The sequence below is a fragment of the Onychostoma macrolepis genome, chromosome 05, assembly GCF_012432095.1.
Source record: "Onychostoma macrolepis isolate SWU-2019 chromosome 05, ASM1243209v1, whole genome shotgun sequence".
NCBI classification, from domain to species: Eukaryota; Metazoa; Chordata; class Actinopteri; order Cypriniformes; family Cyprinidae; genus Onychostoma; species Onychostoma macrolepis.
In genome coordinates, this window is record NC_081159.1 from 24231397 (window position 1) to 24248620 (window position 17224).

Consider the following 17224-nt stretch of genomic DNA (forward strand, 5'->3'; position numbering starts at 1 on the left):
TACACAAGAGAAGTTTGAACATTAATAATAATAATAAATAATAATAATTCTTTGCATTTATATAGTGCTTTTCTAGGCACTCAAATAGCTTTACATTGTGAGGGGGGATCTCCTCAACCACCACCAGTGTGCAACATCCGGGATGAAGCGACGGCAGCCATAGTGCGCCAGAATGCCCACCATAGACCAGCTTACCGGTGGAGAGGAGACTGAGTGACGAAGCCTATCAGTGGATATGGGGATGATTAGGAGGCCATGATGGTCAGAGGCCGATGGGCAAATTTTGGCCAGGATGCCGAGTTCACATCTCTACTCTTTTCGAAAGACATCCTGGGATTTTTAATGACTACAGAGAGTCAGGACCTCAGTTTAACGTCTCATCTGAAGGACGGCGCTTGTTGACAGTATAGTGTCCCCATAACTACTGGGTGCTAGGACCCACACAGGGTGAGCACCCCCTGCTGGCCTCACTAGCACCTATTCCAGCAGCAACCTAGTTTTCCCAGGAGGTCTCCTATCCAGGTACTGACCAGGCTCAACCCTGCTTACACTCTTAAAAATAAAGGTGCTTCAAAACGTTCTTCGAGAGATGCCATAGAAGAACCATTTTTGGTTCCAGTCAAAGTTTATTTAAAGAACCATCTCTTTCTTACCTTTTTATAATCTGAAGAACCTTCTTTTGCCACAAAGAACCTTTTGTGAAACAGAAAGGTTCTTCAGATGTTAAAGGTTCTTTATGGAACCATTTAGACAAAAAGGTTATTCTTTGGCATCGTGAAGCACCTTTATTTTTAAGAGTATAGCTTCAGTGAGCAACCATCGAGCTGCAGGATGCTATGGCAGATATTCTGACAGAATGTTCATTTTTGGGTCATCTCTCCTTTCAGAATGGAGTAATGTGTTTTTATAATAACCATTTCAATAGATGGATAAATTTAAGTCAACATGATTCTTAATCGTGGGTCATAGTCTTGATTATAGTCTAAAAATCATTATATTCAGCTGTAAAACCATTCTACTGTCTCTTGTTTTCAAAGGCATTTACTTTTTACTTTCAAATACATTTTACTTTCTCTCAAGTAGTTGGATATAGGTTTAGAGTAGTAACATTTTTGACTTACTTTAACTTAAAATTCTGTACTTTACATGCATTACAGTTTTTTCAACTGCTTACACACATTTTCAAAACTTTTTCAAAACTTTACATACAAAATTCAAAATGCCCCGCATCTCTTGCAAAATGAAGCACTGCATTCAAAATATCACAAACACATCTCAAAAGCAAATCTCAAATTTGCAAACACCTTTGCCATAATATTCCTCTTAGATTTTTGTGTTATATAGAGAACTGTGTGTTATATTTTGCAAAAAGTGGGTAACACTTTACAATAAGGTGTCATTTGTTAACATTAGTCAATGTATTAACTAACATGAACAAACAATGAACAATGCATTTATTATTTATTCATCTTTGTCAATGTTAATTAATGAAAATACAGTGGTTTATTGCAAGATTTTGTGTGTAGGCACAAAACTAATAAACCAACTAAAAAACCAACTCAGTCACTTTGCAAGATCACGAGTAAAGCGAGAAAAACAGCGTGTGTTGCTTTAAGAGAGGGGTGGGCGTGACTTCGGGCGCAGTGACCTCAGCGAGGTAGAGTTTCTGTTCAGTTGCGTTACTAAAAACACCTGTAGCCGCTCAGTAGGGAACTATAGATTACGTGAGTTTGCGGAACCACTTTTGGGTCATTTTAATAACTACATTTATTTCAAGCTTTGAACTTGAATTTGAACCGAGGAGAGCAGCTTCAGAGCTGGTGTGCCGAACATGGGGCTTCTTGCGAGTCGGGATGTGTTTTCGTGGCTGCTGGTGGCCTCTGTTTTCCAGGTGTCCAGTGTGCGTTTGGCGCAGGCCAGTTACCTGTGCACTGCATACCTGAACATTTCCTACACAATCCCTGAAACAAACCTAACCACCTGGTTTCGAGAGGAGATGGGGCTGTATGGGCAAGACTCGCCCAAAACTTCTGTAGTGGGGAACGTGTATTTAGCCGATCCGATCTATGGCTGTGAAGATGACACCTTTTATCGGCGACTGAACGACTCCAGGAGCTGGATCGCCTTAATCCAGCGCGGTAACGGATGCACTTTCACCGATAAAATTAACGTTGCGGCCATGAACGGAGCTGCAGCTGCTATCATTTTCAACGACTACGGAGCAGACAATCGGGTCATTCAGATGTCCCACCCAGGTAAGTGACCCAACGGGACAGAGGAGGTGCTGAACATTTTAGTATGCGTGTATATGTAAAGTGTTGCCTTGTCTCTCATTATTCTGATCAATTCTGGACTCTATTAGTTGCCAGTTGTACTCTAACCCGGGCGTTGTTGTGTTGTGTAAGTTGAGTAAATTTGACGGCCAATAGGACCTCCTCTACGCGGAAGAGCGCAAACTCTGCTCACGCCTGTCCAGGATTTAAAAAGAACTGGACTAGAATCACATTTTAGAGCAGGTGCAATCTGGTTTTTAACGCACAAACCCGCTTACTGAGCCTTAGAAGGAGAAATTTGCTGAGCAATGATTCAATTTCATGAAGACTTATCAGATGACCTGTAATAAACGTGTTTTATCACTTTGTGTCATGTCATTAAACCAAAGGGTGTGTATGTAGACTTTGCATTGACACTTTTCTTTGCAATTTTAGTCGTTTTGTCATGTTTTGTCATTTTTTTGTTTGTTTTAAAATAGTCTAGGCTTTTTTTGTTTTAGTAATTTTAGTACATAAATTTAAACTGTCTAAATGACATGAGAATCGTTGCCTTGTCAACTAGCTTAAAATAAAATAAAAATATTTCAGTTCACGTTTATTTAAAGTAACGAAATGTGTTTTTATTGTCTAGATGGTAGATTGCGATATTATTCGTCATATTTTTGTCATGCTCATCCCAATAAGTCATTTTCCTATCAGTTGGACTTTAAAAAATAAGAATTCAGAGCTCACATCTCGTTAAACAAACTCAGTCCTTGACCACTGTGTCTCGTGCGCGACACAAGTTTTCTTAATTTCCTCTCACTTAATTTAAAACGTATTTTATTCAGGTACGTGTTAGCAAACACGTTTGATGTTGCGTGTTTGTTGATGTTTCGATCCTGTCTTTCCTTCTCAACCAGCAGGTTGCCAAGCGCTGCGGTGTGTTTTACTTTGCGCAGGCGTGCTGCTCGTGTTTTCAGTGTTCTCTCATCTCTGTGTGTTTCTAGGCACGAGCATCATTGCGATCATGATTGGCAACTTCCGTGGGATGGAGCTGGTCCAGCTGCTACGGAAGGGCGTGCCCGTTTCCATAGCAATAGATGTTGGGAAGCAGCACGGTACCTGGATGAGTCACTATTCGGTGTTTTTCGTCTCCGTCTCCTTCTTCATCGTTACTGCGGCGACTGTTGGATACTTCATCTTTTACTCCGCGCGGAGACTGACCAGCCTCAGACAGCAGAACCGCAAACAGGTACAGCACAAGATTTGGCAGCGGATTTGATTGGCTTTAAACAACAATCCTGTTAATATACTGTGGTATATTATAACTTCATTATAAACAGTAGACTACATCCTAATAGACAGAAATAATAAAACTAATGAGTCAATAAGAATAACTAGTAAAACAAACACTATATGAAGGAGATTTTTTTATTAATGTTTTGTTTGTTTTTACACTACAAGCGTTAATTGAAGTAAAAACTTTTTCGCATAAACTATGGTTACCTTTGTAAATTATTGTCTATTACACTGCTATTCAACGGTTTGTGATCAGCCAATTTTTTTTTTTAGAATTTAAAACGATAGTTCATCCCAAAAATGAAAATGCTGTCATTAATTACTCATCCTCGTGTCGTTCCAAACCCGTAAGACCTTTGTTTGTCTTCGAAACACAAATTAAGATATTTTTGATGAAATCTGAGAGCTCTCTGACTCTTCTTAGACAGCAAGGGTCCTACCACAGGAGAAGAATTATTGAATAAAGTTGTTAATTTAGGTTTTTTGCACACAATAAGTATTCTTGTAGCTTCATAATATTACGGTTGAACCATGGTATTTTTGGTACCTTTCTGGACCTTGAACATGATAGGACCCTTGCTGTCTAAGGAGGGTCAGAGAGCTCTTGGATTTCATCAAGAATATCTTAATTTATGTTCTGAAGACGAATGAAGGTCTTACGGCTTTGGAACGACATGAGGGTGAATAATTAATGACAGCATTTTCATTTTGGGGTGAACTATGCCTTTAATACTTTTTTTCAGCAAGGATGCATTCATTTTATCAAAATTACAGCACAGCATTATAATGTTACAAAGATTTTTATTTCACTGTTCTTTTGAACTTTCTATTCATTAAGAATATTAATTAAAAAAAAAGATTCACGGTTTCCACAAAAATATTAAGCAGCAACAAAGTGTAATAATAAGAAACGTTTCTTGAGCACCAAATCAGCATATTAGAATGATTTCTTAAGGATCATCTGAAGCCTAGTGGAATGATGCTGAAAAATCAGCTTTGCCATCACAGGAATAAATTACATTTTAAAATATATTAAGATGGAAAGCAGTTATTACAAATTGTAATAATATTTCACAGTATTACTGTTTTTATATTGTATTTTTGATCAAATAAATACAGCCTTGCTGAACATAACAGACTTCTTTTAAAACATTTAAAAACCCCAAACAAACAGTAGTTACTGTTTCTTAGGTTTTGTTCTAGTATATAAGGTTTTGGAGTTGAAAGTGTGGTAACCAAAGTGTGACAACCACATTGAAATGTATAGCGAAGCACTTCAAATACAATATGATGTAAACATTGCTTCAACAATTTTAGTTTAGTTACAGCATAGGGGATGTGAAATGGTCTCAATTGGCATGGCTGACGAGAAAACTCAGGAAGGTCTATAGAATGGGGTGTTGTAACCATTGTAGTGGTGTTGTAGACATTGCTATATGCTGTTTATAAGCTGAAGCTTTTAAAGCCAGTTTCCCATGAGATGTGCTTCTTTGAACGATGTACTTGCACCTCAGTTGGACTTGTTTATTAAAAAACATTGTTGTGACAGTCGTGATAAGACTTTACCATTTATCAAAGTTGCCATCTTTGATATTTATAGTCAGTGTCATTCGTAGCTGTAACAAGAATAGAAAGGCCATTGACTTTGGTTACTCATTTACTCATATATCTGCCCTGCAAGCGATTGTATAAACAGGAGTGTTCCTAAATATGAATTTCAAAACCCAAATACTGACTGTGTGTCCAAGTGGTGATCTTACAAGACCTTGCTTACCACAAAAGCATAGTTTCACACTCCATGCTTGCTTGTTCATTATTCCGGTATAACTAGCTTCTAACTAGTTGATCTGGTTTCACATTACTGGGTTCTGAGATCATTCTTTTTTTCAGCCCTAATGTCATCACTGTATGTGTATGAGTTTGGTTCTAAAGTGGTATTAGGTCTGAATTTAGTATCAAGGAAATGTTTTATTTTGGATAAAGTTGAACTAAAATCAACCTGTTTCTCTTTACATTGTCAGAGATTATCCCACACACACAGAGAGAAAGACTGAATTTTGTTTCAGTTGCAACTGATGAAATTATACTGGGAATTTTTCTGAAAATCTTGTTTCTCAAAGGGAAGTACCATGGAATATTTAATTATACGAAAGCCAAAAGACATTATTGTGTTCAAAAAGTACCAGTTTCAGTGGTTTGTTGTTTTGCTCAAGTAAAAAAGGGAAGAAGAGAATTAAAGGAAAGTAAGTGGCTAAGTAAAAGGCCTTTCAGACTAGTTGAGCTTTACTACCCACATTTCAGTCATTGCCTGGTAAATAGTGGTCGACCACTATATCACCAAGGCCGATATCTGGCATTTTTCAAATATCAGCTTTGGCCGATGCGTTCGAGGCAGGACTTTTATTTTGACGGCGCTGAGAACGGCAGCACCTGAGCACACTGCGCTCATATTCTCCCTCTTTTTCTCTGTCGTCATTAACAGTTCTGTCTATACGGATAGAAGTCTGTCTAATAATCAGATAGAACTGTTAAACAAAGGAATTAAAAGGTATACAAAAAAGTATTATAACGATTGCTTTTATATTATTATAAAAATGTCTCCACGATCTGCTTTTGAAAAAATATCGTAGTATCGTGCTTCAGCGCACATTCTATCAGCTGCAGTTCTGGATATACTGTACAATACAACACGACATACAGCGGTAGAGTTACTCTGACAGGACACTGCACTTATTCGCTATCGCAAAAGTACATTATTTGCATACAAGCCTTGCCGGTTAAATGTTTCATTGGCGCGCTGTCCGCTTTTTTGAGCGCATACACAAGTGCGCGCACTAAGACCCTGTGTAACAGACTGGCATAAAGTTGGCTTGACGTTGGACGTTCGATATTCGCATATTTAGGGACCGTCTCTAAAGTTACATGCGATAATGGTATACATTTTTCACTTACAACTTCAATAGCATATGAGCAGAATGACTTGCAGTCATAAAAACAACTGTAAACTGTACATCTAGGTGTAAACTATAATGCACACCTTTTACATTTTTGATATTTCTTAAAATAAACACTAAATTATGTAAAAAAAAAAAAAAAAAAAAACTTTTTCAGTACCGAATGGCCTCAAACGCAAATTTAAAGCTCAATAGCATTTCAGGAGAATGACTTACAGTCATGAAAATAACTGTAAACTGTTCATCTAGGTGTCAACTGTAATGCTTTTACATTTTTGATATTTATTAAAATAAACTGTAAATCATATGCAAAAAATACTAAACCACATGTGTTTGAGGACGTGTTTTTTGTGACTTGCTTTTTGTGCTGGACAGACCAAACCACACCCAGCTCTTCTGCACCGCCTGCGGGCAGAGCTCTGTGCCTAAACTCCCCAGACTCAGTGCGGTGGAATCGTGGTACAACCGACTGCATGTGCGTTTGTGCTTTTATCAGAGCCTCACCTCTTGTAGCAGTTGCAAAAACACCCACACTTGACTTTTTAACCCAACACCTGCTCAAGTGTGTATATATATATATATATATATATATATATATATATATGTGTGTGTATGTCATTTGTTATTGTTCTATTATATATATTAATGTCAAATATCGTTGTACTAAAATAATCTCTGGAGCCATTCACTCAGAATGTGTCGTGCGAGATGCATAAAATGCGAGATGCATGCACAATGGTCAAAGATGTCCCTTTAGCATGTGTTTACATAGAAAAGTAGCACAGTGGAATGGAAAAATGTGTTCTGTGTGACTGGCCCCTAAAGCAGCACCTGAGCAGACTTTGCTTTTCAGCATACCAGCTTTGATTATTATCTCTTTAAGATTTAAATGTTGAAATTGTTTTATGAATGGATTTTTTTTTTTAAATTGAAAATCCAGATGCATTGAAGTTTTGACTGCAGGGTGAATTTCCGATTTTACTGTTAATTTCTATTTATTCCATATTAATTTGTTAATTTAAAATGTGTTTCTTCACTTGTATGTTAAGCTACAACTTTTATTATCAAATGTGATGTCAGTCACCACAGTGATTGGAGGACGAGATACATTACTTCCCACTGTGCTCTGATTGGTTTTCATTTCTCACCCCTTTTGAGCAGTGGGTAGAGGAAGTTTAACATGCAATACATTGTGGATTTGGTTTCAGTCCAATAGAGGATACATATTACTTTGTGCCAGTACACACTTAACTGTCTCCCTGTGGAAAACACACACAAGTTTGAGAAGGCCTTCTGTTTAGTCCATGAGCACATACTGGTGGACACACACACACTCACCCCAGAGATGCTCACATTAAACTCTTCTGTGTGTGTGTGTGTGTGTGTGTGTGTGTGTTACTCGAGCCTGGCAGGGATGTCTATGTATGTTATATAAACCTTTTCCATTCTTTGCTAAATGTTTTGTGAGGTCAAATACAACATGTCTATTTACACTCTGTATCTGCTGCTCTGTGTTAATATACACAATCCTTTTTTGGAATTTCAGAAATGATAGATGGACTATTTTTGGATGAAATAAAGAAGAGAAGAGTATTTGTGAACTTTTTTTATTTCCTTGCGTAAGAGGAAAGTCTCGCCCCAGTTTCATAAGCATTCGTAAAGTGGTTCATTATGAAACCTAACCAGCAATCAGGTTCCTTTTCCTGTCTGGACTGTGAAATTTATGAATCTGGATTAAGCACTTTTGCATGTGTGAATGTGGTTTAGCTAGAGCTTTTTTTTTTTTGGTTATCTAATGCATTGACATTCATACATTTTTAAGTGTGTTTCAAGTGTCTGCATTCTTGTTGCAGCTACTATATGTGTGAATCAACTGAGTGAACGAATCCGCAATAGTTCTGTGACTGTGGAATAAGTTTTTTGTTTTGTTTTTTTTAAAGGTAAATGTTGATGTCCCTTTATATTTACTTAATAATCCTGCAGAGCAGAGCAAACACGTCCGAGTATACTTTCTGTTGATACTCGTGTTACAGTTCTGCAATATTCATACACTTCTTGAAATACCAGTGAGCCCAGACCAAAAACACAAAGACACGCACACATCCTAAGCTATGTTTGTCTGTTCTCTTTTTAGAAAAAGCTGAAAGCTGAAGCAAAGAAGGTGATTGGCCAGCTGCAGGTCCGCACACTGAGACAAGGGGATCAGGTACATCACAACATTTTGTGTGTGCACATGTACAGGTGCATCTCAATAAATTAGAATGTCGTGGAAAAGTTCATTTATTTCAGTAATTCAACTCTAATTGTGAAACTCGTGTATTAAATAAATTCAATGCACACAGACTGAAGTAGTTTAAGTCTTTGGTTCTTTTAATTGTGATGATTTTGGCTCACATTTAATAAAAACCCACCAATTCACTATCTCAACAAATTAGAATATTGTGACATGCCAATCAGCTCAAAACACCTGCAAAGGTTTCCTGAGCCTTCAAAATGGTCTCTCAGTTTGGTTCACTAGGCTACACAATCATGGGGAAGACTGCTGATCTGACAGTTGTCCAGAAGACAATCATTGACACCCTTCACAAGGAGGGTAAGCCACAAACATTCATTGCCAAAGAAGCTGTCTGTTCACAGAGTGCTGTATCCAAGCATGTTAACAGAATGTTGAGTGGAAGGAAAAAGTGTGGAAGAAAAAGATGCACAACCAACCGAGAGAACCGCAGCCTTATGAGGATTGTCAAGCAAAATCCATTCAAGAATTTGGGTGAACTTCACAAAGAATGGACTGAGGCTGGGGTCAAGGCATCAAGAGCCACAGAAATTTGGTTACAGTTGTTGTATTCCTCTTGTTAAGCCACTCCTGAACCACAGACAACGTCAGAGGCATCTTACCTGGGCTAAGGAGAAGAAGAACTGGACTGTTGCCCAGTGGTCCAAAGTCCTCTTTTCAGATGAGAGCAAGTTTTGTATTTCATTTGGAAACCAAGGTCCTAGAGTCTGGAGGAAGGGTGGAGAAGCTCATAGCCCAAGTTGCTTGAAGTCCAGTGTTAAGTTTCCACAGTCTGTGATGATTTGGGGTGCAATGTCATCTGCTGGTGTTGGTCCATAGTGTTTTTTTGAAAACCAAAGTCACTGCACCCGTTTACCAAGAAATTTTGGAGCACTTCATGCTTTCTTCTGCTGACCAGCTTTTTAAAGATGCTGATTTCATTTTCCAGCAGGATTTGGCACCTGCCCACACTGCCAAAAGCACCAAAAGTTGGTTAAATGACCATGGTGTTGGTGTGCTTGACTGCCCAGCAAACTCACCAGACCTGAACCCAAGAGGAAAATGAGAAACAAGAGACCAAAAAATGTAGATGAGCTGAAGGCCACTGTCAAAGAAACCTGGGCTCTCATAACACCTCAGCAGTGCCACAAACTGATCACCTCCATGCTACGCCGAATTGAGGCAGTAATTAAAGCAAAAGGAGCCCCTACCAAGTATTGAGTACATATACAGTAAATGAACATGCTTTCCAGAAGGCCAACAATTCACTAAAAATGTTTTTTTTATTGGTCTTATGAAGTATTCTAATTTGTTGAGATTGTTGGTGGGTTTTTGTTAAATGTGAGCCAAAATCATTACAATTAAAAGAACCAAAGACTTAAACTACTTCAGTCTGTGTGCATTGAATTTATTCAATACACGAGTTTCACAATTTGAGTTGAATTACTGAAATAAATGAACTTTTCCACGAAATTCTAATTTATTGAGATGCACCTATAAATACAGACAAGTGAGCTTCTATTTATATTTGTGTTTTTTTCATTGGATTTGTGTGGGTATTTATTTTTAGGTTTATTTGTATTTGTAATTGCTTGTGGGTTTGTACTTTCATTTTCATGTTGCTTTCTTCTAAAAAAAGAATAATGTGGGTGGTACATTTTAGGCCACATATGTAAAGGAAAGTTTAAAAGCTGCAATACAACATAAAATGTAGCATAAAAGTTGTACTGACAAAAGATTTTTAAAGGCTTGTTTTCAGCAGGATAACTGCAGATATACACAGAACTTAAAGAACTGTCAGTTTGAACAATGTTTTGATGATATTTTTGCATGTGTGTTTGTTTTACAGGAGACTGGCCCTGATGCTGATGCCTGTGCAGTGTGTATTGAGTTGTATAAACCAGGAGATGTACTATCAGTTCTCACATGCAAGTATGTCTGTCTTTTATTCTGTTCCGTTCTGCCTCAATCACTGTTTTCATTATAAATCTGAATTTTTCCAGTCTTTCTGGTCTTAATGTTGCTGTACGGTGTGTTTGTGTTTGCAGTCATTTCTTCCATAAATCTTGCATAGAGCCATGGCTACTGGAGCACAGAACCTGCCCAATGTGCAAGTGTGACATTCTTAAAGCCCTTGGGGTTGAGGTGAGTTTTCTCACTAAGAGTGAAGTCCAGCGTTGCACTTCATAAAGCTAGCAAATGAATCTTTAGTCTTTTTCACTTCCCTACAAGTTTATCTGAGACATGGAAGACATTTATGAATTATTTTTCTTATTTCATCCATTCTTATCATTATCCAAGGCAGCAGGTAGCAAAGGAAACATGCTGCCTTGAAAGAGGGACCAAATGGAGGCAGGACGTTATGTAAAAAAACTAAACAAAAAATGGCTACTGCCTGATAAGAAGTCATTTTTCAGGTTTCGTACACAGTCTTAGTGTTAACGCAGTAAAACAATAAGAAGATAAAAGCTGAACAGTTGAAATGCGAACAAACAGTAACTATTTCCTCTTCCCTCTGTTTCAGTTTAAAGTGTTAGCATGGTAATACAAATTCTTGAGAAATTGTAAAATGAAGAACATAACATTACTAGGCATTATGCATTATTAATTAAAAAGGATAAGGAGACAAAGGCAAATTCTCTCTGTTCGTCATGTGGTAGGCAAAGAGGAACAGATGTTCATAAGCTTTTTTTGGTGAAATCCTGGTATCATGTGAGACAAGTCATGTGTATAGAGCGTTTGAGTTCTGAGTCATGCAGAGTGTGACGGTGAGCAGAAGTTCATTAATGTTTGTGCTAACTAATGTTGGGTGCTGCTGGGAGAGATATGGTGTTCTTTGGTCTTTGGTCATCTACATAAAAGTCATTTATTGTGGCTGTGAGTGAAGGTAGATAGAGCACCAAAAGCAGTGACACGCCTCAGCTCAAAGTTTGTCACATGTTCAACAGAGGCAGTAAAATGCTTTTTCCAGAAACTACATATGCATTATGAAAAAATGACAAGACAGAATTTACACTGCTGCTCAGTTGTTTGGCATTTTTATTTATTTTGTTAAAAAGCACTTTTATCCAGCAAGGATGCAAAAAGGTAATTAAAAGTGACGGTGAAGACATTTTCATGTTACATTTTTTACAAGATTTCTACTTTAAATAAATGTGGTTCTTTTGAACTTTCTATTTAAAAAAAAAAAGATCATGGTTTCCACAAAATGTTAGGCAGTACAACTGTTCAACATTAAAGGATTAGTTTACTCCAAAATAAAAAAATCCTAATAATGTACTCACCCCCGCATCACCCAGGATGTTCATGTATTTCTTTCTTCAGTCAAAAAGAAATTAAGGTTTTTGAGGAAAATATTCCAGGATTTTTCTCCATATAATGGACTTCAATGGGGACCAACGGGTTGAATGTCCAAAGTGCAGCTTCAAAGGGCTCTACACGATCCGACTCGAGGAATAAGGGTCTTATCTAGCAGAACAATTGGTCATTTTCAAAAAAAAAAAAAAGAGTACTGTATATACTTTTTAATCACATGTGCTTGTCTTGCACTAGCTCGGCGACACACGTCCATGATTACATTACATAATTGCGTTGGAAAGGTGCTTTTTTCCTAGCGGAAGAAATCTTTTAGGTTTCAAAGGATTTAAACATCCAGGATACACACACGAATGGACCATTTTAAACAATAAACTGATACAAAGACATATAAATATGTGTCATTCAACATACAACAACTTTTGTATGGTCCTCCTCCTTCTCCACACTTGTAAACACTGGGGTGGTACTTCCACCTACATCACGTGTTGACCTTTCCAAGCGATTGTGTAATACATGAAGCCGTGGATGCGCAATGCAGAGCTAGTGCAAGACGAGCATTTGTGGTAAAAAAAAAAAAAAAAAAAATTATATAAACTTTTATTTATCGTTTTAGTTTTTTAGAAACTGGCCAATCACGAGATAAGACCCTTATTTCTCGGCTGGGATCGTGTAGAGCCGTTTGAAGCTGCACTGAAACTGCAGTTTGGACCTTTAACCCGTTCGTCCCTCAAAAACCTTAATTTCTTTTTGACTAAAGAAAGATCATGTGACACTAAAGTAGGGGCGGGCGATATGGCAAAAATCTTGTGGCTAATTTTACACAATGATTACAAAATTAGCCTTATTAAATGAAATATTATTTCAGTTTTATTTTATACGTTCTCAATGATAAGTTTTACGTAATACAAAAAATTAATAATCCAAAGGGGATGGTAAGGGGGATGCCGTTTTATCGTTCACGATCAAAAATCGTCATATCGCACACCCCTACACTAAAGACTGAAGTAATGATGCTCAAAATTCAGCTTTGCCATCACAGGAATAAATTACCTTTTATGCTATAATAGAAAACAGCTATTTTAAATTGTAGTAGTTTTTACTGTATTTTTGATCAAATTAATGCAGCATTTCAAAAAAAATTCCTGCTGACCTCAAACTTTTTAACAGTAAATGTATATCATTGTCAACAATAGACATTTACACATTTATACAGCTGTGATTCAATATACAGATATGTGATTTAAAATAAATAAAAAGAAGAAAATTTAATATTATTGTATTGTATTGACTTATAGAAAAATTGCTACTTTTAATGTCTCTAGGCTACGGTCTGCTTCAACTGTTTACCTTGGTGAAAATATCTGACAGATTGGGAAGCGCACCTGTGGTGTTACATTCTGTTGCCTGTACTGCCCTTTATTAAGTCTCTTTGATCCTGCTCCCATTCCATGCGGAAGTACAGCCTGACAGGACGCATTCGACAGGGTTACCTGTGGGCCCATCCTTAACTTCCACAAGCAGAGATGTGAAAAAGAGTCCAGTGTTTTGTCTCTTAAATGCATGTTTTCTGTGTTGTGTATTGCAGGGTTCTTGTTGTCACACTAGCTAGTGTTAACCATAAAACACATCTTTTTACTTCTTTTAGCTTTTCTGTGTTTGCAGTAAGTTTCATCTGTCAGTCAGGCGGAATTTGTCACCGTCTCTAATGTGCTGTTGGTATTTTAATCCCAGCCCTAACGTAAGCCAGCTTGTTCTCTAAGGACTGGATGATGGCTGGCAGTATACTGGAAAGATTGGGTTGATACCCAAGGGGATGGATTGTTCTGAACACCGGAGCATCTCCTACTGTGCTTCTTGCACCTTGGGAGCTCACCTTTGTTCTTTCTGTTCCAAAGATTCTCCTTGACCCGAGCTGACACAAGCAGCGTACCTGTTGTAAGAAGTGTTCATGATAAAGTGGTGTTAGTAAATAACTGCGCCGGATGGTGTCCTAATCTTGACCGGCCTGTCATGAACCTTGATTACAGTAACTGGAGATTGGGTGGATCCTCTGTCATTTGTTGTTATAAAGATAGCTCTCACAGAAACTGGACTGCTGCTTAGTCACCATGCCCTGCATATACAGGAAGCAGGAGAATTAGCTCAGTTTGTTCTTCCTCCTTTGGCAGTGTGTATTATTCATTCACCCTTCAAGTCTATTAATTGGAGGAAATGTCTAGTTTTTAGTTTTGAACATTCAATCAGTGCACACACAAATTTGACCCGATGTTTGCTGACATGTTCTTTTCTGAATTTCTCTCTTGTAGATGGATGTTGAGGAGCAGCCACAGATTTCAGTGCCTGATTTCAGATCTTTTTCTACCTCTGAGGACCTGCAGAGTGAGACTGTGTCACACACTCACAGTGAGACGGCATCCTCTGGATATGCATCCATGCATGGAAACGAACACCTCGGTGCTGCTGAAGCCTCACAAAATGGTATGAAAAAAACTGCACACAATCGCATTTCTCCCAATATTTAGGAACACACTCCCAACTTGCTGTGATTATATTAATCGTACACATACAAATTTACAGGAAGGCAGAGTATCTGTGCTGAATGTCACACATTAATGTTAACAGAGTCATTGAAACATTCATTTACATAAACATATTAGTTGTGAGTTTGAATAACAGAACACACTGGTTGAATTTTTTTGTTTTAGTTTTGTTTTTTGTGGCCCAAAATTGAAGTACCTGCAGCTTTTCTTTAAAATAATGGTGATATTTGCAAGATTAGTGTGTTGTTTTGGAGTGATAACCACCAATAATCATGATGTACTCACGTAATTAGTGTTAGGGACCGTGTAAGTACAGTTACTTGAACATTTCTGTGCCTAATTACTGAAATTGTGGTCCTGGTCCCTCATGCACAAGGCAAGCGTGACACCAGCATAGAAATATACAGGTCTACTTTGCTGACAATGCGGAAATACTGCATGTTAAACACAACAGCTTGTTCACTATCACTGAATCAGTACAGTAGCATATTTAGTGGTGCTGTCTATTTTAAATTTAAATTATTTCATGTTATTAGTTTTTTTTGTTTTTTTTTGTTTGTTTTCTAAAAGTATGATCAGTGTTTGCATTCACTCGAAATATTAAAAAGTCCATATCCAGTAAAATAATGTACTTTATTTATTAATAATGTAAATGTAATCTACTGGTGAAATCTACATGATATACATAATATTATTTACTAAAATAATTATAAATTCACTTTACTGTGAAATTCACTACAATACAGAGGGCAAGACATGAATTTATTTTGGCTTGGATTTTGATTAGCAATACTGCTTTTCCCCCTCTCAGGATTTTTATTATTTTATTTATTTTTTTTTTTTCCGTAAATGAGACAAAAATGTAAGCTAACACAAATAATGCAGAGCTGGCTTTGTTTTGCATTAAAATCTATTATCCCAAAATCATGGGTTCCTGAAAGGGACCGTTATATTGTTTTTATGCTGTATAATTTACTATTTAGACACTAATCAGTGTCTATACTAGTTTAATGCTTGCCTGGTATTTTTGGTTGGATGAAGTTGTTCACAGTGTACCTTCAATATGAAGTTTGTAATGATGTGAAAATATACTTCTGGACCCAAAGTCTGTTGATCTGAATGGAGTGATTTTGGTCTTTGTTTTGTCTGCTTGGTTTACAGGTGTGCAAGAGGAGCAGTTGGATGTGTCGCCTAACTATGACAATCTTGCCTTCGAGGGTGACGATCACAGCCAGAGTGAAGTCAGGACCTGAGCAGCACAAACAAACGCTGATAAAATGCACTCACACAGATGAATGAGGGGTTTTGATTTGAGGACTTATATCAGAGCACTGCTGAGCCCTTTTCTGATTTGAGTTTTTAGTTTCTGACTAAGTGCCTATGCATTTTCTCTCTCTCTCTCTCTCTCTCTCTCTCTCTCTCTCTCTCTCTGTGTTTGTCTCTGTGGTTGATCACAATGATTTCTTGGTCAATCAGAGGTCATGTTTTAATTGTCTGTGGTTAATTTAGGGTATTATGATTTCTGATTCAGGGTTTGATTCCCCTGTGGTTGTGTTCAGGTTTTGAGACTCCCATCCTTCCATAAGCTTCACGATGAGCAGCTGTGGAGACGCACAGAGAGAGACAGAGTGCTCCACCTGCTGTAAATCAGTGGACTTAAAGCATACTATATCTTTCCCCTGTTTTGTGGCTTATTAAATTATATTGTTCCAGTTTTGATGGAAATTTGAAATTTCAGAAATATTGTGCCTTACACACACTTATGTATGTGTGCAAATGTATATCACTTATTGCATAGGCATAATATGGGTGGCTCTAAAGGAATGAGTTCTCATGATTTTAATATTTAAATAAGGGATGAAAATATTTCTTTACTCTTTCAAAGGAATAATACGGAAAATTAACACTGTAAATAAAATATTTTATGAAATAGCCTGTGTGTGTGATTTATTCTCATTCAGTTATTAAATTATTTTTATAAAGTTAATTTCCCTTAACTATTATCAAATGTGTGTTCTTCCGCAGATGATAAAATCAAACAAACCAAAAACAAATCGCGATCCGGTATAGTCTGCTACTTGAACCGAATTAATCTCTATTATTGATTCTTTTTAGTGAATCAAAAACACTTTGCTGCTATTAATTTAATCTGAATCACTGAACCGCAAATTATTACTTCTGACACTGAACCAAGATCTACTGTTCTTCGAGGCTTAAATTTGTGTAATTGATTAAACGGTTTGTTGAAGATACACAAACTGGATTGTAATCAATGGCGTTTTATATAATGTAACAATATTTTCTTTTCTTAGAATTTTAAATATATATATATATATATATATATAAGAACCTATTATTGAAGTATTAACACTTTAAAAATGTAAACACATCACTGGACTTTTGCTATTTCTTCAAACGCACTTAAAGAACCGTTAATTAGGAGGACCGGACTCTTGTTTTTGTTTTTTTTTCTCCTTCAAGATTCTTATCCCTATTTCTGAGCGACGTCTGAAGGCGTTGGCATGGTAGCAAGTTTACAGTGTATGGTAGAAACCGATGAGCTCCAGGTAAAACTGCTGTGGGCGG

General features: G+C 37.2%; 1 protein-coding gene across 1 annotated transcript; it reads left to right on the forward strand.

Moving 5' to 3' along the window:
- The first annotated feature begins 1632 nt into the window (after positions 1–1632).
- rnf128a (ring finger protein 128a) lies at positions 1633–16571 on the forward strand. Its single transcript, XM_058777381.1, has 7 exons — positions 1633–2255; positions 3263–3507; positions 8643–8714; positions 10630–10712; positions 10829–10925; positions 14405–14576; positions 15800–16571. Exons 1-7 carry the CDS (start codon positions 1832–1834, stop codon positions 15889–15891), a joined length of 1185 nt encoding a protein of 394 aa, XP_058633364.1. The 5' UTR covers positions 1633–1831; the 3' UTR covers positions 15892–16571.
- Positions 16572–17224: the final 653 nt, after the last annotated feature.

Excerpts from the sequence above, each read along its gene's own strand:
- rnf128a (XM_058777381.1), top strand. The coding sequence starts at position 1,832 with ATGGGGCTTCTTGCGAGTCGGGATGTGTTTTCGTGGCTGCTGGTGGCC. Across the intron at positions 10,713-10,828 it reads CTATCAGTTCTCACATGCAA|TCATTTCTTCCATAAATCTT; the intron begins GTATGTCTGTCT and ends TTGTGTTTGCAG. Across the intron at positions 14,577-15,799 it reads TGCTGAAGCCTCACAAAATG|GTGTGCAAGAGGAGCAGTTG; the intron begins GTATGAAAAAAA and ends CTTGGTTTACAG.